This window comes from Mirounga angustirostris, unplaced genomic scaffold (assembly GCF_029215605.1).
Source record: "Mirounga angustirostris isolate CCGP_5_RB_7025 unplaced genomic scaffold, mMirAng1.0.hap1 SCAF_16, whole genome shotgun sequence".
In the NCBI taxonomy this organism is placed as follows: Eukaryota; Metazoa; Chordata; class Mammalia; order Carnivora; family Phocidae; genus Mirounga; species Mirounga angustirostris.
Window position 1 is genome coordinate 55,549,699 of NW_026991724.1, and position 25,181 is coordinate 55,574,879.

At 40.8% G+C, this 25,181-nt stretch overlaps 1 protein-coding gene across 16 annotated transcripts in view; it reads right to left on the reverse strand.

Moving 5' to 3' along the window:
• LOC123856141 (KRAB domain-containing protein 5-like) overlaps positions 1-25,181 on the reverse strand; it is a 119,853-nt gene that overhangs the window by 18,989 nt on the left and 75,683 nt on the right. For 4 of the 16 annotated variants that reach the window (XM_064581846.1, XM_064581852.1, XM_064581847.1 and 1 more), the window contains exons 5-6: positions 9,597-9,612; positions 8,795-8,882 (exon numbers count right to left, since the gene is read on the reverse strand). The exons of 11 other annotated variants lie outside the window; for them this stretch is intronic. In XM_064581846.1, coding sequence (XP_064437916.1) covers positions 8,795-8,882; positions 9,597-9,612 — 104 coding nt within the window. Of the gene's footprint in view, positions 1-8,794; positions 8,883-9,454; positions 9,613-25,181 lie in introns of all 16 variants that reach the window. One more of the 16 variants, XM_064581870.1, reaches the window with a different exon arrangement.

A 25,181-nucleotide genomic window follows, 5' to 3' on the forward strand; every position in this document is an offset into this window, starting at 1 on the left:
ACTTTTTCATTAGACTATGTGGGGGAAGTGAACAACTCAGCCTTAATCGATGCATGTTTCCCAAATGCCAGCCCCTTTTCTAAACAGCGTTTGTCAATTTTTCATGTATATACAAATCACTTGGGATTTCCATTAAAAACTGATTCTGGGGCTCCACACTCAGATTTCATAATCCCTAGGTCTGGATGAAACACATTAATTCCTGTTTTTATTTTGTATTTTTTAAAAGATTTTATTTATTTTATTTGAGAGAGAGAGAGACAGAGAGAGCACGAGTGGGGGTAGGGGCAGAGGGAGTGGGATAAGCAGACTCCCCATGGAGCATGGACTCAGACACGGGCTTGATCCCAGGACCCAAATTAGGGCATCCCTAATTTGTATTTTTAACAATCATTGAGGTCACTGTTCACAGACTTCATTTCCAGTAGCACTGAGCTAGAAAAAGCAGAGTACACCTGAGTCCCTTATATCCAACCATCCTATGTCAACACAAATACTGCCATTCCCAGTGAAGACTACTAGCATCTCCAATAAAGATCATTTCTGCTGAGCTCCTGCAAGCTGAGTTTGGGACTAGAAAAGGCAGTGGTGTCTGAGCAAGGCTGTCTTGGATAAATAGTATGTGCTCATTCATGAACGGAATGTTTTTTGAGCATCTACTACTTACTCCAGGTATATGAGGATGCACTGGGCCCAGGACACTGTGCTGGGAATCTTACATACATTATGTAAGTTAATCTTTCTGAAGCCCTGGGAACTGGGTACCTTATGTTCATTTTTTCCAGGAGGATTTGGATGCTGGCCGTGCCACCCTGGGAGTAGTATCTCCTTCTTTCTTCTTCATTATCAGTAATCTTAAAAGTCATGTTGGATGTGATGGCCATAATATAGAGAGCAGACTGGGAGAGGGAAAGGAAGAGTGGGTAAGAGGCTCTGAGGGAAATTGATGCACCAATCATTTGCATTTCTGTATTTGGTTACTTTGAATGTGTGGACTATCAGTGGACATCCCAGGAATAGAAGGTGGGAGGCACTGTTTTAACTAGAAAGGCAGAACTGACCACCAAATTGTATTTTATTTTCCTTTATATGAGTCTGACCCTCAGGACAGTGGGCATGCCAACTCGGGCCACCCAGGAGGTGGACCCACCGGGCACTCTGCTCTCTGAGCTGTTCTGATAAGGGAGGATCGGGGATTGGCAGAGGAGCCGTGGAGGGCAGTTTTGTGGTCTGAGGTCATTTTCCACATAATTTAAACTGACAAATCTCTGTTAGGCTCTGGCAGCCACCTTTAGCCAGAGGGACTATTCCCGGTGGGAATTCTGGGGCAGCTGAGCTCTGTGCCCATAATATTAGGGCTCAAAGTATGAAACAGGAATCCGGGGGCGTCAGAAGGCCCGCTAGAGAGGTGGGACTGATGGGCGCCTTATGCGTTCATATTGCACAGGGTGATGGTGGACGTCCAGTCCCTGATCCCCACCTGCTCTGGGGTCCTCTGCATTGTGGCAGGTGGCTGACTCAAGACCTTGAAGGGTTCACCTGCGTTCTCTTCCTGCGCATGTGTGGTTTTGGTACTAGGAAAGGCAGAAACCGGAGAGGCCGGCCAAAACTCTGGATGTGGTAACAACGTTGGTCAGCGGGAGGACCGGTCTGTCCATAGACTCTGGCCCCAGCTCGCCTGAACTATGAACTCGGATGTCTGGGCTTGGTTGAGATGGGATTGGAGGCAGGTCCTCTGGAAAGCTGAGCAGGTGAAGGGACGAGCACATGACTGCAGGGAGGTTTTGGCCTTGAGAGGGGCTGTGTCACAAGTCCTTTGTGTGCATGTGCAGCATTTGGTGGCAACTTCTCTGGCCAGGCACGGTGAGGAGCCATTGCCAAGGGTGAAGGCTGGGGAAACAGGACAGAGTCGCAGTGCTGTGTTGTGTGTATGTGCAAAAGTGCGCAGAGCAGGACAGGGAAATATGTAATATTGGGTCTACTGCCCTCTTGCAACATGGGCAAGATTTGAGAGACGAACTGATGTACGTTCAAATTTTCAGGACTTACTTTGACCAGTTAACTGGCTATTCAAATGGTTAGGCATGCTCCACGTGTAGGAGGTAGCAGTGAGGTGTTTACAGACAGAATATGGAAGGAACGTGGGCGCCTGGGTGGCTAAGATGGTTAAGCGTCTGCCTTCGGCTCAGGTCATGATCCCAGGGTCCTGGGATCGAGCCCCACATCGGGCTCCTGGCTCGGCCGGGAGTCTGCTTCTCCCTCTCCCTCTGCCTCTCCCACTGCTCATGCTCTCTCTCTCTCTATCTCTGTGTCTCAAATGAATAAATAAAATCTTAAAAAAAAAAAAAAAAGAATATGGAAGGAACGTAAGGCCAGTATTTGATTGGATAGACCTTAAGCAGTTGCCTTGTTTTTGGAAGGCCTAGTTGACTGTAAGAGTTAAGTTCATTTTCTTCCATCCCAGTGCACTGACTGAATGAAGATATGGTTTGCTGACAGAGGCTACAGAGACATGAGTCACTTGAGTCTAATGGCTTCCTTGTTTAATTTTTTTAACAGTGGAAACACAGTTGGTAGGATATTACGTTTTTGTTTCTTTTTGTTTTGTTTTGTTTTTAATTGATTTGCAAGGGTAGTTCAGCAACTGTCCACTCACTGTAAGAATGCACAGGCATGGGGTACCTGGGTGGCTTAGTTGGTTAAGCTCTGCCTTGGGCTCAAGTCCTGATCCGGTGGTCCTGGGTTGGAGACCCACATCTGGCTCCCCCCTCGGGGCGTCTGCTTCTCCCTTTCCCTCTGGCCCTCCCACCTGTTCATGCTCTCTCTCTCTCAAATGAATAAATAAACATTCTTAAAAAAAAATACAGTCGGGCGCCTGGGTGGCTCAGATGGTTGAGCGACTGCCTTCGGCTCAGGTCATGATCCCGGAGTCCTGGGATCAAGTCCCGCATCGGGCTCCCCGCTCTGCGGGAACTCTGCTTCTCCCTCTGCCTCTCTCTCTCTCTCTCATGAATAAATAAATAAAAATCTTTAAAAAAAAAAAAATACAGTCATTATGGTGCAATAGTCTCATGTCCCAGAATCACGCAGTTAAGTCACCTGTGTACAAATCAAAGATCTACATTTCCTGATGTGTGTCATAGCAGGAGACAGATACATTTAACTAGGTATGTGCATAAACAAGGGGTTGTTTCGCCAAGGGTGTTGTATTGACAATTACCATGGGAAATGATGTGTTTTAGGAATGCGGTAATTCCATTTACATTGATACGAAAACACTACCTTCATATAGCATTCGTTAAGGAAAGCAATTCAGTTGACAGGAAGTATGATATGACCATAGTTATGTACACACTGAACCAAGAGCAAAATATTTCAGTGCCTGTGTTAATACAATTTCAAATGGAACTGCACATATACTCTAAAATTGCAGAAGGAGGAGGATACACCTTAAACTGATGAATTGTTGGGGCGCCTGGGTGGCTCAGTCGTTGAGCGTCTGCCTTCGGCTCAGGTTATGATCCCGGGGTCCTGGGATCGGGCCCCGCATCAGGCTCCCTGCTCGGCGGGAAGCCTGCTTCTCCCTCTCCCACTCCCCCTGCTTGTGTGCCTGCTCTCGCTGTCTCTGTCTCTGTCAAATAAATAAATAAAATCTTAAAAAAAAAAAACCGATGAGTTGTTATGTCTAAAGATTAAATTATTACTGACTGGGGGCAATCAATGAGGATTTTTATTTTATTTAAATCTTTTCTAAGTTTGTATTATATAATTTTTATTTTACAATTAAAGTTATGCCTATGTGTAGATGTTTTCTATCTCTACTGTAACCAATTTTCACACATTTAGGAGCTAAAAAAGAAAACTTTGCTGTTTATGTGTCTGAATTGCAGTGGGCTTGGCTGGGTTTTCTGTTCAGGGTCCAACAAGGTCAAAATCAAGGTTTCATGAGGGATTGGACCTTCTCTGTAGCCTCTAGCAGGGAATCTACCTCCAGGACTATTCAGATTGTTGACAGCATCCATCTCCTTCTCCCGGTTGACCCGTGCCCTCTCCATGGTGACACCTTGTCCATAGTATCCCCAAAGAAGAGAGAAAATATCGACTCTCATTGTTGGCTTACAATTTTACCTGTGGTCCTTTACTGTATATTCCACTGAAAAGCTTACTGAGTATTTTATATAAGTAAGGTTATTAGTGCCTCATAGGCTGAAATTAGAAACTGTTGACAATTGTGAATCAAATGCAAATCAGGGAATTAGTGAGGAGGAGAATGAATTAGTGACTCCAATAAAACTCCTGGAACTTCCATCACCCCAGCTCCACCCCTCCCCACCCTCTACCTCTATCCCCCATGGTGACCTAAATCTCTGCACCCCCCCATGACCTGGAGACATCCATGAACCCTGGCACTCTCCCTCCAAATGACCCTTCTAGGCTTCCTCATGCTCTTCTACATTTATCTTGTGCATTTAAGACTTCTATACCAATAAATCCCTCTTCACCTAATTCTAGAGCTCTCAGTTCAAACTTCGATTGTCCCCAAATCCTCCATTCTTTCCTCCTCCTCCATTGTCATTTATCACCCTCCCCACAACATCATTCTAATAACTTCAGCCTATTTATTGTGTCTTTTATGTCCACTGCCCTCAATATCTCAGCCATCATTTATCAGGAGTCCTTAGTTTCCTCATGACCCTGCACCCGTTATGCCCAACCCTACACTCTGACTCTTTCCCATGGGCCCGTAAGCCTACTGATGCCCACTATTCTCCCAGCTGTGAAGATCCCCTCCACCCACATTAAATCCCTGTGCCCATTATGTTCCCCAGGCATCACCTTTTCTTCCCACCATTCATCTCTGGTTAGAGCACTGAACACCCCCAGGCCTCCATTCACAAGCAACTATCCCCTTTCCACCCCTCTGTTCTTTAACCCTTCCTAAGCAATAAGGTTTGTATGCCTTTTACCCAACCTTGCCTTTTAACTCCCTTTTGCCAATTAATTCATCACCCATTATCCCTTTTCTTCCCATGATTTCCTTCATGCTCTTATTTCCTCAACACACATACGCATCATATCCTAAACATCCCTGCATACACCCACCCCCAACTTAAAACCTGTAGTGCACTTTAATCCCTCAGTGACATTTAACTCCCTAATGCCCTTCAGCCCCGTTGTGGGTTATATAATGTGCCTCAATCAAATATGCTCACGTCGAAATCCTCACTACATGTAATTGTAACCTTATTGGGCAGCGGGATCTTTGCAGATTTAATCAAGCTAAAATGAGGTCATACTGGATTCGGGTAAACCCGAATTCAATGACTGCTGTCCTAATGAGAAGAAGAAAAGTGGAGACACACGGAACAGTGTGTGATGATGAAGGCAGAGACAGAGATGCATCTATTAGCTGCGGAAGATCGGGATAGCTGATGGTCCCCAGAACTGAAAAGAGGAAAGACTCAATTCTTTTTTTTTTTTTTAAAGATTTTATTTACTTATTCATGAGAGAGAGAGAGAGAGAGAGAGAGAGGCAGAGGGAGAAGCAGACTTCCCGCAGAGCGGGGAGCCCGATGCGGGACTCGATCCCAGGACTCCGGGATCATGACCTGAGCCGAAGGCAGACGCTCAACCATCTGAGCCACCCAGGCGCCCAAAGACTCAATTCTTGAGATTCAGTGTAGCCCTACCAATACCTTGACTTCAGACACTTAAGAACTTCCAGAACCGTGAGACAGAATTTTTTGGGTTGTTTAGCCACCCAGTTGTGCTAATTTGTTACAGCAGCCCTAGGAAACTAACCCAGGTCCTGTCCCCTCTTCCCCTGTGGCTCTGTTACCCCAAGCCCCCAGACTCTGTGCACTCCATTTATCCCCGTGCCCCGCATTTTTACCCCACCGTATCACTCCTTGTCTTGTTGCCACGCACCTCGACCTAAAGGGGCAGTGCTCCTTGTTCTTTCAGTGGCACATGTTGTGAGTATGGTCCCTGTGGAGTCTTGCTGTGTTGGAAGGAGTATAAAGAGTGCAAAGAGCCTTTGTTTGCAGGCGCCCAGAGTACTATACTTGATCCCATTTTTTCCATCTACAAACACGTCATGGAGATACGCTCCCTCGTGTGACTAAATGAGATTTTATTAATCCCAGTGTGACCCTGTGAGCTTATGTTGTTGCAAGTATGTTTCATCATGAGTGTGTCTGCATGGGTGTCTGTGAATGTGGGACTGAACGTGTTTGTATGGAAGTGACTGTATGTGAGTATACGTGATTGTGTATTTGAATGTTTGAGTGTGTAGATGTGGTATGTGTGTGTGTGTGTGTAGAATATAAGTTGTCCCCAGTTATAGCTCTAATCCACGCTTTGGCAATTGTGGTGGCTTTGGGAAGGAGACGGGGTCAGATGTGGATTTGTTTCCTTGAAATATCAAAGGATCATGTAAGTTTTAGTATTGGTTCAATAATTAAGAAATTAATGCCTATTACAAAATTTAAAAAGTAGGAACCACGTTAACCATTCAGGGCTCTCCATGTAGAAATGACTTCACTGATATTTTTTTAAATGGCAGAATCTGCTTATTAAACTTTCTTCTCCTGGTCCTTTTGTTGTGAGAGGCTCTTTTTTTTTTTTTATGTTTTATTTATTTATTCATGAGAGTCAGAGAGAGGGAAGCAGAGGGAGAAGCAGGCTCCCAAGGAGCAGGGAGCCCGATGCGGGACTCGATCCCAGGACCCTGGGATCATGACCTGAGCCGAAGGCAGACGCCCAACCATCTGAGCCACCCAGGCGCCCGTGAAAGGCTCTTTTATAACATTTGTGGTCTTCATGGATATTGTTCTGTTTAGAATTGCTATTACTCCTGGGATCAATATTGTGAGGTTATACTTTCCTACCAAATTTCCTTCATATTTACTCTGCAAACTGATTTTCACTTATGCAAATTAACATAACAGAAATTATTATCAGAACACTTGGGTGGCTCAGTCAGTTAAGCATCTGCCTTTGGCTCACGGCAGGGTCCCAGGGTCCTGGGACTGAGTCCTGCCTTGGGCTCCCTGCTCAGCGGGGAGTCTGCTTCTCCCTCTCCCTCTGCCTCTCCTTCACCTGATGCTCACTCTCTCTCTCTGACAAATAGATAAATTAAAAAAAAAAGAAATTATTGTCATTTCATTTTAATTGTTCCATCATTGAGTCTATCAAGTTATTTGTCTGATTGCTTTTGTCTGCTTATGAATTATGCACAACTAAGTGGCCTGAAGATCAGGAAGGAACTGAAATTACACTACAAGAATTTCTCAGGGAAACATAGAATCCAACAAAATACGCAAGCTTGGTGCCCATCCCTCATGTGTCAGACTTTAGCATGGTCTGCTGTCCTCCATATGACAGCATTTTTGCTCTCCAGGGATGTTGAAAGAGAAACACTTTCTATTGAACACTCTTAACCGTCTGGTTGCAGGTGTATGGCCTCACAATAGAAACTTGTAATTGGGAGTTAGCAAATGAGAAAAATATTTTTAAAAATATTCTCACCTCCACAAACCACCAACCTCATTATTAAACAGGATCATAAATATATGTATCATATATATATATCATTCTAGCCTGTATATATTTTATATATATCATTATATATATTCTATATATCATTTTATATGTATATAAGTGAAATGTATATAATGTATATAAATATATATAAATATTTAGAAAATGACATAGATCAATAGGTCAAAGTGAGCTGTCTACTTTCTTGAATGTTTAATATTTTGAATCAGGCTTACAATGTTATTACAGAGAGAGCTGTATTAAAATAAATTCGAAGAGTGGAGGAAAATAATTCTGAAGAGTGGAGGAATATCCTTTATGTATGTTAATCACCTACTCCAAATTTAATGACTACTTATTAAAGTTTTTCACCATGCGGGTGAATCTAAAGGTCATAATACCAATATGGTCAATTGATATAATCACTAAATAAAGAAAAATAATTACCTTTTATAGATCCCCAAATTATGCCTTTATCAAAGACTGTGTATACTAAATATACTAAATATACTAATTTAATATACTAAATATACTAATTTAATATACTAAGGTTCCTCCATAACTTCACATTTCAAGTGAATACCATCTCTCTAGGATCCATTGTGCAAGGCTTGAAAGTAGACCCACTATTTCTCTGCTGCCCCAAACTGAATTTGCCATCCAGCTGCACCACAGCCTATTTCATTATTCTGTGCGTCCACAGTTTTCTTCAGTCTCTTGAATGGCCATCTCATATGTGCCTCCTTATGGATAAAATTGTCCTGAATTCCCATTTGTCACACTGAAATTTACACACTCCAATATTTCTCTATAATCTACAGATTGTTTTAGGACCTAACATTTCATTAGCACATAGACTCTGAGCTCCTCCGCTGTAAACAGTAACCATTCGAGTTATACAAGGACACAATAAATACATAACATTTCCCTTACAATTGCTATTACAGGTTACTTTCAATATATTGGGGCAGGGCTCAGTCTGTCTTGGTCACTACTTGCCTGTAATGTGTTGAATAACAGAGGTTAGGACTCGGTGGGAGATGAATGAATGAACATTTTAACATTGTTAAAATCTAGAATTTATATCTCTCTAATTATATTAAGGGATTTGTATTCCTTATCCAGTCCCAGCAGAGCCCAGATAGACTGGAGTCATGACTCATGAGAAGAAAGGGGCAGACAGTTGAGAAACATGCAGCAAACAGTGCAGAGATGTTCACCATCAACCAATTGGGGTTATTATTATACACACCTGGAAGATGGAGGTGAGGGTGTTCAATGATAGAAAAGTGCTCAGCACGACGAGGATGTTCTGGGTAACTGTGGTCTCCTCGGAGGATCTGGGGAAAACCCAATTTCTATGAATGTGTTGGACCCCTGCCTCTTTTTCCTGGGCAGCCTGAAAAGCAGGGAGCCACTGGCCCAGATCATGAGCCCCAAAGGTAAAACACCCCAAAGGTAAAACACCAGGGACTAATAGACATTCAGGAATAGTGGCACGGTGATTTCTCCTTGAAATGTAACAGAACAGTATCCCAAATCTTTCTTCTTTGGGATGTTAAAGCTGTTCAATTTGGCAGTCACATATACAGGAAAAATCAAATTTATCCGTGTGTATAGCATCCCAAAAGGAACATATAGGACTCCATGTACTTGGGAGCTTTCACTTTAAATTCTGCCCACCTGGAGTTCCAGGACTGACCCCGATCATTTGAAATACACTCAGGAGGCAGGTGGTGCCGACAGACACACCCCTGCCTACTTTGTGAACATAGAACACAAGTTTGGCATCCAAAATCATTAAAAAAACTTTTCAACCCCAAACCTGCCGTTGTCTGGGTGATTCCTTTAGAAAGAATAACCAAGGAGTTGGCTGTGGTCAGGTGTCTGAGAATAAGATCCGGGGACCTACCTGCTCCCAGTGGCAAGAAAAGGAAGGTATAATGGTAAACAAGAGAAAAATTCCTCAGGATTTCAACTATAATAAAAATGATACTCCTATTGTCAAGTGTCTGGAGGCTATTCTGCTGGTTTCCAGATGACTGCGTATTCACCTTTGTTGCCAGATTCCTGTTGGAAATATGAGGCCGGAGTTAAATGGAGCAGGTCCGCTGAAAGCCAATAGTTTGCCTTTATTACTAGTTCCTACTCAAAGAGTAGATCATTGTCAAAAGACTTACAAACCTCAACCACATTAGCCTTGAAGAAATAATTTGTATGCAACACCGATATGAACAATGTGCGTGTGTTACTTTCTAAAAATCTTCACGACTCTGTAATATGGGCCCATACATAGTTTTAATTTGCAGAGAAAATTATACGGACACACGATTTTAGCTACTATGTGAAAATGTGCACACTGCTTAGGGGCAGAGTGCTGGGTTGTAACAAAGACGGTACTTTCACCGTGCTATGCTAATAAATCATGACAGCTGGGTTTTCAACTAATTTAGATCTCCATTTAGTTTTGTTTCTTATACCTTGACATTTCAAATTAGATAGTATTTTTTAAATTTTGTTTTCACAATATTCTTAGGTAGAAATATTCTACAGGTCAGTATGAAGTATGAAGAAACATTTGGGTTTTTTATTATGTTAGGTGAACTACTGCAGTATAATAGGAAAAGGAATCTGCCCCAAGACCAACTTGGATTTCATGAAAACAGAATGACTTAATTATTTTTTTTAAAGATTTTATTTATTTATTTGAGAGAGAGAGAGAGAGCGAGAGAGAGAGAGCATGAGAGGGGGAAGGTCAGAGGGAGAAGCAGACTCTCTGCCGAGCAGAGAGCCTGATGCGGGACTCGATCCCGGGACTCCAGGATCATGACCTGAGCTGAAGGCAGTCGCTCAACCGACTGAGCCACCCAGGCGCCCCAGAATGACTTAATTATTAGACAGTACTCATCTGTGTGTACAGCAGTGTCTAAGTGAGATGTGAGATCTCACAGTAAGTGAAGAGTATTCACAGTATGAAACAATCAACGTGATACCCTAACTGTGAAACTTCAACTTGTGACACAATATTGGGTAGAAATGAAGTTATTAGTATTATCAGATCACCTATTTCTCCATTCACACCTGAGGAAAATAAAACTATTATCAAAAGAGTGAGGGGCGCCTGGGTGGCTCAGTTGGTTAAGCGACTGCCTTCGGCTCAGGTCATGATCCTGGAGTCCCGGGATCAAGTCCCGCATCGGGCTGCCTGCTCGGCAGGGAGTCTGCTTCTCCCTCTCCCACTCCCCCTGCTTGTGTTCCCTCTCTCGCTGTGTCTTTCTCTGTCAAATAAATAAATAAAATCTTTAAAAAAAAAAAGAGTGAGATGTGTGAAGTCTTGTGCATGGTAGAAAGTTGGGGAAAATGCATGATGAGCTTGCACTTGGTACTAAAATATTTTTTAAAGAAGACAAAATGTCACAAAATGCATTTGAGCCTAACAGCTGCTCTATGAAACACACGATGAAAAGCTTTTTAAAATTTTTTTTAAAGATTTTATTTATTTATTTGACAGAGAGAGACACAGCGAGAGAGGGAACACAAGCAGGGGGAGTGGGAGAGGGAGAAGCAGGCCTCCCACTGAGCAGGGAGCCCGATGTGGGGCTCGATCCCAGGACCCTGGGATCATGACCTGAGCCGAAGGCAGATGCTTCACAACTGAGCCACCCAGGCGCTCTGATGCAAAGCTTTTTAAATACTTTTTCCTCACATCAAAAGTCTCTTGATATTAATCAGAAAATGGATGTTAGGGTAGGGACAGTTTCAATGTCTCCCTTACGTGCATCCTAACCCATAGTTAGAGAAAAGTATTTCCATTTTTGAAACTTTCACTCAGAGACTGTTCTTTTTACAACTTGAAAACCTTTACTTCTCTTCCTCTGAGGTGTTCTGCCCAATGGGCTTCTTTTCATCGACTTGTTTCCTTATTTTCTTGTTCTACTGAAGGCTGGCTCTCTGAATATTTCTTCCCTTTATCACAGAATCTGTCAGTTCTCACTTCTTTCTCCTCAGGCTTTTTACGTGCCCTGAACAATTCTCACCATGAAGTAATGACCTAAAGCTTTGAGAAGCTTTGCGTTGGGGGTGGATCAGTTTTGATGCCCAAGATTCCTTTTGGAGTTGGCAGTCAGTTTCTGGATATCAAAGAGGACAGCCTGTCGTGCTTAGTGGATGGACATTGGATACTTGGGCTGCTCCGTGTAGACCGGGATTACAGAAACTGCACATGCAATCCAGATGGGGGTCAATGGCCCCAAAAAAGTGCAAAGTCCTGAAAAATGCAGAGTACTTACCTCTGCCAGAATTTAAGAACCTCATTAGAGGATGAACGAGAGCATTACTGAACACTGAATACCAAACAGAGGTGTTATAGGGAATAGAATAAATCATTCCATAACCTGAAATCAGTTCTTATTAACACTGCCTTTAAAATCATGACAAACTTGGGGCACCTGGGTGGCTCAGTCATTGGGCGTCTGCCTTAGGCTCAGGTCATGATCCCAGCGTCCTGGGATCGAGCCCCACATCGGGCTCCCTGCTCAGCGGGAAGCCTGCTTCTCCCTTGCCCGCTCCCCCTGCTTGTGTTCCTCTCTCGCTCTCTCTGTCTCTGTAAAAAAAAAAAAAAATAAACTTTAAAAAATAAAAAATTTAAAAAATTTAAAAAAATCATAACAAACTTGATTACAGAATTAAAAAAATAGAATCAACCTAGATATCTAAAAACTGTTGGTCTGTGAAATAATCTATACTTCATCTATTGAACTGAAGGCCAATTGTATATCGAGTAATTGTTCTGGGTCATTCATTATAAATGAGAGAAAAATGCTTACAATTCAACTAGGAAACAACCTAGAACTTTGGCTTTGTGAGCAGATCTACAGTTTCAAGTATGCTTCCAACAGTTGTTACCAATGGAACATTTCTTTTTGGGCAAATATTTCAAATACTTCCAAATGAGAGGTAAGTTATGCACTTTATATATGCAATATGAATCCCTCTCTATGGAAACATACACTCAGATTTTCCTAGCTGTATAATTTTAAGTCTTTTATAAATATACATACAGATATTGAGTTAAAAGTATGCATGCCATTTTACTTGCATATTGTGTTGTATAATGTGATGCAGCTTTTCTCAACATTTATGTGATCTATTTTAGAGATGTTTTATTAGTAGTAAAAATGGAATGAGGATATACCCTAAAATATCCATGTATTTTCTTATTGATCACATAGAAGGCATTTTTAAGTTCCTCCATATAAAGAATGGGATTTACGTTTCAGACAGATTTGAATCTATTTCTTTTTTTTTATTTGAGAGTGCGCACAAGCAGGGGGAGTGACGGACGGAGAGGGAGAAGAAGGCTCCCTGCTGAGCAGGGAGTCAGACATGGGGCTTGATGCCAGGTTTGGGATCATGACCTGAGCTAAACGCAGGTGCTTAATTGACTGAGCAACCCAGGCGCCCCTATTTATTTCTATTAGTAGTAGAATGTGAGCTGTAATTACTGATTCAAAGGTGAATGAATTCAAAATTTTTATAGATACTGTACAGGAGCTATTCCCCAAAGTTACACTTATATCCCATTTTATACATAGTGTATGTTTTTCCTCCTGGCCTCAGCAACCTCTTTATTACCACTCATTTTAATCTCGTCTATCATGAGGCTAAAAGTGATGTCTCTGTGTTTGTGTTCTACTAGCTGTGAAATTTGAGCAATTCATTATTGAATATTCAAGTTATTCTGTCAATTAACTTCTGTACTTAGAAAAATAAGGTTCAATTGCAGAGGTGTTGTCTTTTAATCCTATGTAATAATTAAAATATTTTCGGGCGCCTGGGTGGCTCAGTTGGTAAAGCGACTGCCTTCAGCTCAGGTCATGATCCCAGGGTCCTGGGATCGAGTCCCATATTGGGCTTCCCCTGCTCTGCGTGGAATCTGCTTCTCCCTCTGCCTCTGCCTGCCACTCCCCTGCTGTGCTCTCTCTCTCCATCAAATAAATAAATAAAAATCTTTAAAAAATAATAATTTTCTCCTCGGCTAACACGAAATTTTTACTTATGCTACCTATGAAAAATGGATATGCTCTTGATTACATTGTTAAATGTATACATCCTACCATAATTCTGATTTTGTCTTTTGTGGAAGGTATGAACTAGTGCATACTTGAAAATGCTTTATATTCTTACATTTAGTCAAAATATTGTAAGATGAAGTTTAACTCCTTTTAGAAATTATTTGCACTTTCTTCTATTTCAGTTAGTTTGTTATTAGTTATATGCCAATAAACCCATACCACTTACTAGACAGTCTATTCTGGAGAACACAGTAATTAGCTGTATATTCCAAAGGTGCTTTTTTCCTAACTCTGTCTCCAGACTGTCTTCAAATTCTCCAGCTTCAACATCAGTGCCTCTCTGGGTCTCCAGCCTGCTGGACTTCTTTGCAGATTGCAGACTTGCCAGCTCTCAACCATCCGGTTAGCCAATTCATTAGAGAGACAGAGAAAGCGAGATCTATTTCTGATATGCCTATTATCTATTTCTGTATCTACAGATCTATAGAAATGTAGATAGTGAAATACAAAGAGATTACATAGATATCCATTCTATTGACTTTTTCCTTGGAGAAACCCATACAGATTAGCATCTGTACATTTTCTTCATCCAACATCAAAGTGTTGAACATAACTCATACTAATAATTATGTATGTGTAATTTGACAAAACTTCCTGTGTGCTTAAAACACGGAAGTTAAATCATAAATTCCATTTGAGATCTTACACGTGTGTGTTTAAGAGCTGCACTTATAGAGTCTTGGTATGTTATGTTATACTAGTCTTCTTATGCAGGCATTTTTTTTAAATTTTTTTTTTATTTGACAGAGAAAGAGCGAAAGAGGGAACACAAGCAGGGGGAGTGGGAGAGGGAGAAGCAGGCTTCCTGCCAAGCAGGGAGCCCGATGCGGGGCTCCATCCCAGGACCCTGGGATCATGACCCGAGCCGAAGGCAGATGCTCAACGACTGAGCCACCCAGGCGCCCCTATGCAGGCATTTCTTATTTAGGGTTCTTTGTAACAGCTTTTGCATAGGATTTCCATAATGTATAATTCACCCATTTAAAATGTACAGATGGACCGATGGGGCACCTGGGTTGCTCAGTTGGTTAAGCTCCTGCCTTTGGCTTAGGTCGATTTCAGGGTCCTGGGATGGAGCCCCATGTTGGGCTCCCTGCTCAGCAAGGAGGGTGCTTCCCCCTCTCCCCCTGCTTGTATTGTCAAAATCTTTTTTTAAAATGTGCAAATGTTAGGTTTCTGATTCACACACAGGTGCAAGCAAACCATAGTCAATTTTACACTGAATCACTTCTTAAAGAGACTTGATATTCTTTAACTGTCACCACCCCTGTGGCTAGGAAACCACTAATCTGCTTATTTCACTTTTCCTCAGTCTCATTGAGATATAACTAACATGTAACATTAAGATGCATTATGAAGTATATATTGCAAAACATAGTTATCACCTCAGAGTTACAATTTTTCATGTGATAAGAATCCTTAAGAGCTATTCTCAAATGTATTGTTAATTATATCCAGTACACATTGTATATATGTACCACATTATCTACTCATCTGACAATGGACAAGGTATTTCCATTATTTTGGTTATTATGAATAATTTCACGTTTATTTTTCACGTATTTGTGTATTTTCTAGTTTTGTACTTGACTTCTAGTTTCATGCCATAGTGGTTGGAAACGGTGCTTGGTATCACCTCTTTCTTAAATTTATTAAGATTTGTTTTGTGGCCCAGCATATACGCTATACTGGAGAATGCTCCATGTGCATGTGAGAAGAATGTGTTTTCAGATGTTGCTGGATGCAGTGTTGGAAGTCTGATGTCCCCTTATAAATTTTCTGTCTGGATAAGCTACCCATTACTGAAGGCGCAGTATTGAAGTCCCCTTCTAATGTACTGCTGTCTCTTCCTCTGTTCTTTTCTGCTACTAGTTGTTTTATGTGTTACTTGCTTTTATGTTGGGTGAACAGACAATTATAAAAGTTATATCCGTTTGTTGAATTGACGGCTTTATTACTTTTTATTTTTTTAAGGAAAAGCACATATATTTAATTGAAAAATGTAAATGTAAAAATTACTATAGATCAAACAAAATTAGTTTCTAAAAGTAAGTGACTCCTGGGGCGCCTGGGTGGCTCATTCATTAAGCGTCTGCCTTCGGCTCTGCTCATGATCCCAGGATCCTGGGATCAAGGCCCACATCCTGCTCTCCGCTCTGCGGGAAGCCTGCTTCTCCCTCCCCCACTCCCCCTGCTGGTGTTCCCTCTCTCGCTGTGTCTCTCTCTGTCAAATAACATCTTTTTTTTTTTTTTAAAGATATTATTTATTTATTTGAGAGAGAGCACATGAGAGGGGGGAGGGTCAGAGGGAGAAGCAGACTCCCCGCCGAGCAGGGAGCCCGGTGCGGGACTCGATCCCGGGACTCCAGGATCATGACCTGAGCCGAAGGCAGTCACTTAACCAACTGAGCCACCCAGGCGCCCCTCAGATAACATCTTTAAAAAAAAATAAAATAAAATAAAATCTTATTTAAAAAAGTGACTCCTATGCATCCAAACTTTGAAAAAATCAACACAACAATCCAATTGTTTTTTGCTCAGAGAGCAGAAAGCAACTACTCTACATGAATATACAAACCTACAGCTTTAATGTAACACAAATCCTAAGTATATTAGCTACCTTTCTCCAACATTAAGGGAGTGAATGCTTTATATTTAATAAATGCATATATAATGTATACAACTGTTAGTCACATGTAAGCTATGCTAGAAACTTTGAATCAACTGGAATGTAAGGGTTTCTTATAGGAAGATGTACATTTCAGAAAAAAACTCAGCTTGAACTAAATCCACTATCACAATTATGACGAAGGTGACCCATACAAAGCCTATCATTTGCAACTATATATAAAGAAAAACTGCCCAGAAATAATATCAGAAATCTTACTGAAAGGCATCATGGTAACCTGCCTGAAAGTACAAGTAATTTATTTAGGGACTTTAAGTAGCAGGTAACAATGTAAATTAAATTAACATGTGAAAAAAAATATGCAATGTATAATAGCAAGAGGTTAGACAACTGAATACTGTGGAAAAGATTAGCCTGTACAAGTTAGTTTTGATGAACTATTGGCTACTTGTTAAATTGCCAAGATTTTCACTGCACCCATATTTTTTTTCACACACATCACAATCTGAAAGCAATAGGTCTTTCTCAAATTGTTGTCCAGTGTTTATTCCCCCAACCCTCAAAACACAGCAATAGGTCGTATAAAAGGTGTTGGTTTTGAGAGTGGTAAGGACTACACAAGTTACATAATCGTACTATTCCAGTCCTTCCAAATCTAAAATGGGGGAAATCCTTTTTGACATTATGCCAAACACCACATAATTAAAAACACTGCACAAAGTGAGCCCTTTATATAATGACCTTTGCCATGTTTTACTACACTCTCTGGCTTAAAGTTTATTTTGACTGATGCAAACATAGCTATCCTGCTTTCTTTTCGATTCCATCTGCATAGAGTATCTTTTTCCACTGCACTTTCAGTCTGTGTTCTTAAAACTTGAAGTGAGTCTCTTGAAGACTACAGTTGGGTCGCATATTTCTTTCGCTTCAGGCAATGTATTTGGATTAGAGAATTTAGTCCCTTTATATTTAAAGCAAGTATCAATACAAGTATGGAGTTACGGTTGTCATTCTTTTGTTTAGCAGTTTAAAATTATTTGTCCCTTTCTTATTCATTTGCTATCTTTGTGATTTGATGATTTTCTATACAGGAATACTTAGGTTATTTTCTCTTTTATCTTTTGTGTATCTACATTTTTTCATTTTGTGATTACCATGAGGCTTAAAGAAGACCTCTTATATAGCAGTCTAGTTTAACTTCTTACCAGCTTAATTTTGCATACTAAAACACTTTCAGGACTCCGGTCATTCTCTAAAAATGTGGCTGCATCTCATTTTATGGAAGAGTTAGTTATTCTCTGGTATCTATGAGGATTTCTTCATTTCATGATCCTGGGGTCCAGGATTTGAGTCCCACACTGGGCTCCTTGTTCAGCGGGGAGCCTACTTCTCCCTCTCCCTCTTCCTCTGCCTGCCGATCCCCTGCATGTGTTGTCAAGTAAAAAAAATCTTAAAAATAAAATACTGACCAAATGTTTAAAAAATCCCTCTCTTCTGTATTTCGAAGCACAACAGCATGTACATTATCTAACTTTGTCTTCCTTTTTTGATGTAATCTCTGAAGAGTGACAGATATACTGCTTTGTACTGTGAATTCTATGACATTTATTGACATTTGATGTTTAATACGTTTCTACATATTTTTATCTTCAAGTTACTTTTCTTCTCTCAACTCTGATGTTTTCTAAACTGTTAAGAGAAAGTCTTTCCTCATTCATTATGTTTGGACAGTTTGAACCAAGACTGCATTTTGAGATACCCAGTAAGGATTGAATTCCACTTAAAGGCTTGGCCACTTTCTTTACATGTTACAGTTTTGCTCCTGTATGATAAGGATGGATGATGTTGAGCAAGTTATGACTTCCAGCTGGAGGTTTGCCACATTCTTTCCATTTGTCGTATGTAGTTATTTCTCCTCAGTATGAACTCTGTGATGCTGAGTAGAAGTTGAGCAATCCGGGGGTGCCTGGGTGGCTCAGTCATTAAGCGTCTGCCTTCGGCTCGGGTCGTGATCCAGCCCCGCATCGGGCTCCCTGCTCAGCGGGAAGCCTGCTTCTCCCTCTCCCACTCTCCCTGCTTGTGTTCCCTCTCTCACTGTGTCTCTGTTAAATAAAAAAAATCTTAAAAAAAAAAAAGTTGAGCAATCCAAAAGCTTTACCACGTTCTGTACACTTCTAAGGTTTCTCTCTAGTATGAATTCTGTAATGCTGGAAGCAGCTTGAGCACTATGAAAGGGCTTGCCAAAGTTTTATATCTGTAAAATCACCTCCACTATAAATTCTCTGATAAGGAATGAGGGTTGAGCATTGCTTAAAGGTCTTGCCACATTCTTTATACACGTGTATAGTTACTCTCCAATATGAATTCTCTGATGTGGAGTTAGGGTTCAGCAGTCCTTAAAATTCTCTCACAGTCTTCAAATTTGTAAGACTTCCTCTAGTATGAATTCTGTGATGTAAAGTCAGGTGTGATTGCTGGATAAAGGCCTTGCCACATTCTTGACATTGGTAAGGTTTCTCTCCAGTATGAATTCTGTGATGCTGAGTAAAGCTTGACTGCTGGATAAACCTCTTGCCACAATACTTACATTTGAAAGGTTTCTCTCCAGTATGAATTCTGTAATGTAGACTAAGGGCTGAGTGCCAGTTAAAAGCCTTGCCACATTCTTTGCATTTGTAGGGTTTCTCCCCTGTATGGATTCTGCGATGTCGAGTGAGGCCTGACTGGTGGATAAAGGCCCGGCTACACTCTTTGCATTTGTAAGGTTTCTCTCCAGTGTGGACGCTGTCATGCTGCCTCAGGTGCACATGGTGCTTAAAGGCTTTGCCACATTCTTTGCATTTGTAGGGTTTCTCTGCAGTATGGATTCTGTGATGCTTAATAAGGTCTGACTGCTGCTTAAAGTCTCTGCCGCATTCTTTGCATTTGTAGGGGGTCTCTCCAGTATGGATTCTGTGATGTTGAGTGAGGCCTGAAAGGAGCATGAAGGCCTTGCCACATTCTTTACATTTATAAGGTTTCTCTACATGATGAACACTGTGATGTCGATTCAGGTGCGAGAGCTGGATAAAGGCCTTGCCGCATTCTGTACATTGGTAAGGTTTCTCACCAGTATGAATTCTGCAATGTTGAGTGAAGCCCGATTTAAAGCTAAAGGCCTTGCCACATTCATTACATTTGTAGGATTTCTCTCCAGTATGAATTTTGTGATGTGTATTAAGGTGTGATTGCTGGTTAAAGGCTTTGCCACATTCTTTACATTTGTAAGGTTTCTCTCCAGTATGAATTCTATGATGTTGAGTGAAGCTTGAACGATGGATAAAGGCCTTGCCACATTCTTGACATTTGTAAGGTTTCTCTCCAGTGTGGATTCTGTGATGTTGAGTAAGTTGTGATTGCTTCCTGAAGGCTTTGCCACATTCTTGACATTTATAAGGTTTCTCTCTAGTATGAATTCTGTGATGTTGAATAAGGTTTGCTTCCTGCCTAAAGGCCTTGCCGCATTCTTTACATATGTAAGGTTTCTCTTGAGTATGGATTCTGTGATGTTGAATAAAGTTTGACTGAAAGCTAAAGGCCTTGCCACACTCTTTACATTTGTAAGGTTTCTCTCCAGTATGAATTCTGTAATGGACAGTTAGGTGTGACTGCTGGATAAAGGACTTGCCACATTCTTTACACTTGTAAGGCTTCTCTCCAGTATGAATTCTATGATGTTGAGTAAGCGTCGAGGGCTTGTTAAAGGCCTTGCCACATTCTTGACATTTATAAGGTTTCTCTCCAGTATGAATTCTGTGATGTTGAATAAAGCTTGACTGAAAGCTGAAGTCCTTGCCACATACTTGACATTTATAAGGTTTCTCTCCAGTATGGATTCTGTGATGTTGAGTAAGTTGTGATTGCTTCCTGAAGGCTTTGCCACATTCTTTACATTTATAAGGTTTCTCTCTAGTATGAATTCTGTGATGTTGAATAAGGTCTGGTTCCTGCTCAAAGGCCTTGCCACATTCTTCACATTGGTAATGTTTCTCTCGAGTATGGATTCTGTGATGTTTCATAAAGCTTGACTGAAAGCTAAAGGCCTTGCCACATTCTTCACATTTATAAGGTTTCTCTCCAGTATGAATTCTGTGATGTACAGTTAGGTGTGACTGCTGGATAAAGGACTTGCCACATTCGTTACATTTGTAAGGTTTCTCTCCAGTATGAATTCTGTAATGTTGAGTAAGCGTCGAGGGCTTGTTGAAGGCCTTGCCACATTCTTTACATTTATAAGGTTTCTCTCCAGTATGAATTATGTGATGTTGAGTAAGGGTTGAGCACTGCTTAAAGGCCTTGCCACATTCTTTACTTTTGTAAGGTTTCTCTCCACTACAGATTGTCTTATGTATACATATTACTGATGACTGACTAAACATGTTCCCAGGCTTATCATTGTATCTGTATGGGTTTTTTCCCACATGAATTCTCTGATGATCACCAACACTGGAGGACTGGTTAAAATCTCTTTCACATTCATTAAATTTGTAAGGATTCTCTCTTATATGCATACTGTTACATAGAAGGTTGGATCTTTGATAAACGACTTCCCCACATTTAATATGTTCAGAATGGTTCTCTTGAAAATGAATCCTCAGATGTTTATTAACATTTGAGCCTTGATGAAATTTTTTCTCACATTCACTGCCTTGAGCAATTCTGTCCCCATTGACAATGCTCTCGTAATTTTGGAGGACTGAGCCCTTGGTGAAGGACCTCTCAAATGGATCCCATTTAGCAGTTGTTTCTCCATTTTTCAATCTCTGAAGTTTAGAAATATTTGACTGAAAGGTCAATCCAATCCTATTTTCAAAATTGTTCAAATCGTTATTTTCAGCATGTACTAGGTAACTTTCCAGATTTTCCACATTCTCTATCCATAAATATGTACGTTTGAATATTTGATTGGAGATTCTGCTTACAGAAACACCCTGCTTTGCAGAACTAGTGGACTTAAAAAGGAAGGTTTTACAAAATATTTTGTATCTTTCACCATTGTGGGCAGTGAGATTCTTATTATGGGCAGTAGTCTCAATTTGGATATATCCTTTATGATCATTATCCCAGTCTATCATTAAGTGTAACTTCTCAAGGACACTATGTTTATATCGACCCATTGACACATTTTGAAATGAAGCTTCTTTGCACAGCTCTGGCAGGAAGCTCAGGGTGCCATGTGAAGATACAGCTGAAAGATATTGAATAACAGAAAAGTAACGTCATTCCACTTACAACTTTCAGACAAATATATGGATGATGTCTAACATACAACCATAAAATCAATCAGAGAACGTCAGCAAGATGGCTGAGAAGGAATCATCAGGACTTCATTCCTCCAAGGACACATAAACTTGCAGACAACATACTGACCACAAAGCGTAACAGATAATTCTCTAGTATTGTCAGGGTGTAACACCAATCACTCTCCTCTACCTCAAATAATCATGAGAAGTACCATTATGAGCCCAAAATCAGCAGAAGGAAGGAATTTTTTAAAAAAACTTATTTGAGAGAGAGAGACAGAGAGAGAGCATGAGCAAGAGGAGGGCCAAAAGGAGAGGGGCAAAGGAGATTCTTCACTGAACAGGCAGCCTGACACGGGACTCAATCCTAGGACCCTGAGATCATGACCTGAGTTGAAGTCTTAAGGCTTAAACGACAGCCATCCTGGCGACAGCAAGAAAGGAAATTTAAACATAAAACAGAAATGAAGAAAATAGGATTTAGCAAAAATAGAAAAATATCAACAATAGGAGGATTTGGTTTTCAGAAAAAAAGAAAAAAATCAAAATTGACAGACCTATAACTAAATCAAGTAAGAATGAAAGAGAAGACCAACTAAAATTGGAAGACATGAAAGCAGACACGGTATCACTGATACCACAGAAATAAAAATAATTATAAAAGGAAATGATATATAATTATATGCCAAGAAGTAGATACCAATAAATAGGTATAAATATCAAAACAAATATAACCTACCTGGACTCCAACATGAAGAAATACATTTAAAAATCTCCACTGATCTACAACTACTTAGTAGATTGAAAAAGTAATTAAAAAAAAAAAAAAAACACCTCCAACAGGGGCACGTGGGTGGCTCAGTTGTTAAGCACCTGCCTTCGGCTCGGGTCGGGGGGCTCGGGTCATGATCCCGCATAGTGCTCCCTGCTCAGTGGGGAGTCTGCTTCTCCCTCTCCCACTCCCCCTGCTTGTGTTCCCTCTCTAACTGTATCTCTCTCTGTCAAATAAATAAAGTCTTTTAAAAACAGAAACAAAAACCTCCAACAAAGAGAAGTCCTGTGCCAGATGAATTCACTGGATAAATCATACAAATATATAATGAGAAAGTACTTGAAATCTCCTCAAACATTTCCAAGGAGTAAAGAGAAGGGAGACGTTGAAAACACTTTCTCTGACACCAGCATTACCAGGTTATTAAAGCCAAAGGAGAGATGCTACAAGTAAAGAAGGGTACAAATTACTACCTGTTCTTGCAAAGTCAACAATAAAATAAAGCCAACTGAATCAAAAGCACACTTTACCATTTTACAACACAATCAAGTAAGAATTCTTCCTGGAATTCAAGGCTGTTTCAACATACGGAATACTATCAGTTTGAGACTGCACATTAATAGAGTGAGTATCAAAAATGGCATGATCAGGAACACCTGGGTGGCTCAGTTGGTTAAGCGTCTGACTCTTGATTTCAGCTCACGTCATTATCTCGGGATCATGGGATCGAGCCCTGTATCCAGCTCCCCTTTCTACATGGAATGTGCCTGTATCTCTCCCTTCTGCCCCTCACCCTGCTTGTGCTCTGTCTCTCACAAATAATTAAATAAAATAAAAATAAAAATAAAACATGGAGAAACATAAACCCATAGAGAATCATCTCCCAACAGTATCCACCGCTCAGTTTGACCCCAGCCTGGCTCCTGCCTAATTTTCCCATGTGTACACCACCTTGTCAAATACTCCTTAATCTGACACAGGATCTGGGAGAAAATCTATTCAATTTACATCATGCACTGTGAAAAGACTATGATCCGCAGGACCCAATACAGAACAATCGCATGAGCTGTAACATTCACTTCTCAATGTCCCTATAGGTCTTGCATTTGAACACGTAAGGAAATCCCAATACTCGTGAGAATCTACCTTAAATTTCTGTAGTGAGCTTTCTAAGGGGGAGGGGTGAAGAAACAACTGTGCAAAAGCATACAATTTAGATGTATCTGAAAAGATGAGACGATTTTATATTTCTTACCCAGGAAGAGTAAGCCCTGGGTATAGTGGAATCATGGCTCATTACAGTAAAAAGGCTGAGGATTGGGAATCACACAGGAATAAGGGCAGAGGTGTTCGGGAACCGCCAATGGGAATATTAACAACAGCAAAGTAGACATAAAAGTTGCAGGAGATTGAATCAAATGAAACAGAAGTGCCACAATGACAAAAATACTTTGGGTGGCTCTGAACTTAGGTGAAGATCTGGAGGAAATGCTGATCTTATGAATACACTTGACCTACTGCTTATGCCTCTACTGGATGAAAATCAAGGAACCACTGGTGTAGACCATGAGCTCACAACATGATTTCAAGGAACAGTAACAATGCTGGATATAGCAAATGTGTAATTTTCTTCTGATATCCACAACAGTATCCAAAATAGGTTTTCCTTCATGATTTATTTGGCAGTGACATACGGAGGAAAATGAAAAGCTCGTGTACTTGGAAGCTTTACTTTAGCTCCTTCCAAGCAGCGTACATATGACTAATCTTAATGGTCTAGAAGACACCCAAGTCCCACACTGCACTGCAATGGACACATCCCTGGTCACTCTGTGAAGATACCGAAGAAGTCTACATCCGAGATCATGACAGAAATCTCTTCACCCAAAAGCTGTCACTCTTGGTGGGACTCCTTTAGAGACGATGGCCAATGAGTTGACTATACTCATGTTTGGAAGTACAATCTGTAGAACTTAACCTACGCCCAGTGATGTAAAGAGAGAGAGAGAATGGGAAAAACAGCTATCAGTTTGCCAAGATTCCAGCTACAGTCTATGACAAGTACGTTATTGCTATTGCCCAGACCTAGAAGACATTCTGCTATGGGAATATAGGAATAATCATTCATAGAGCAGCTGGATGGCTCAGTTGGTAGTGCATGTGACTCTTGATCTCAAAGTTTTAAGGTTAAGCCCGGTGTTGATTACAGAGATTACTTAAAAACAAAATCTTAAACAACAGAAAACCTCAGTCACTACACGAGCCACAGAAGACGTTGTTTAATACATTTCCAAGCAAAACTGTAAGATACTTAATGATGTTATTAGAAAAACATAAAGGATTATATTTCTGTGGTCTTGGTATAAGAGAGTATTTCTTTTTTTTTTTTTTTTAAGATTTTATTTATTTAGGGCGCCTGGGTGGCTCAGATGGTTAAGCGTCTGCCTTCGGCTCAGGTCATGATCTCAGGGTCCTGGGATCGAGTCCCGCATCGGGCTTCCTGCTCCTTGGGAGCCTGCTTCTCCCTCTGCCTCTCTCTCTCTGTCTCTCATGAATAAATAAATAAAATCTTTAAAAAAAAAAAAAAAAAAAAAAAAAAAAAGATTTTATTTATTTATTTGAGAGAGAGAGAATGAGAGAGAACACATGAGAGGGGGGAGGGTCAGAGGGAGAAGCAGACTCCCCGCTGAGCAGGGAGCCCGATGCGGGACTCGATCCTGGGACTCCAGGATCATGACCTGAGCCGAAGGCAGTCGCTTAAACAACTGAGTCACCCAGATGCCCAAGAGTATTTCTAAAAATGGTAAAAAACCCTAACCATA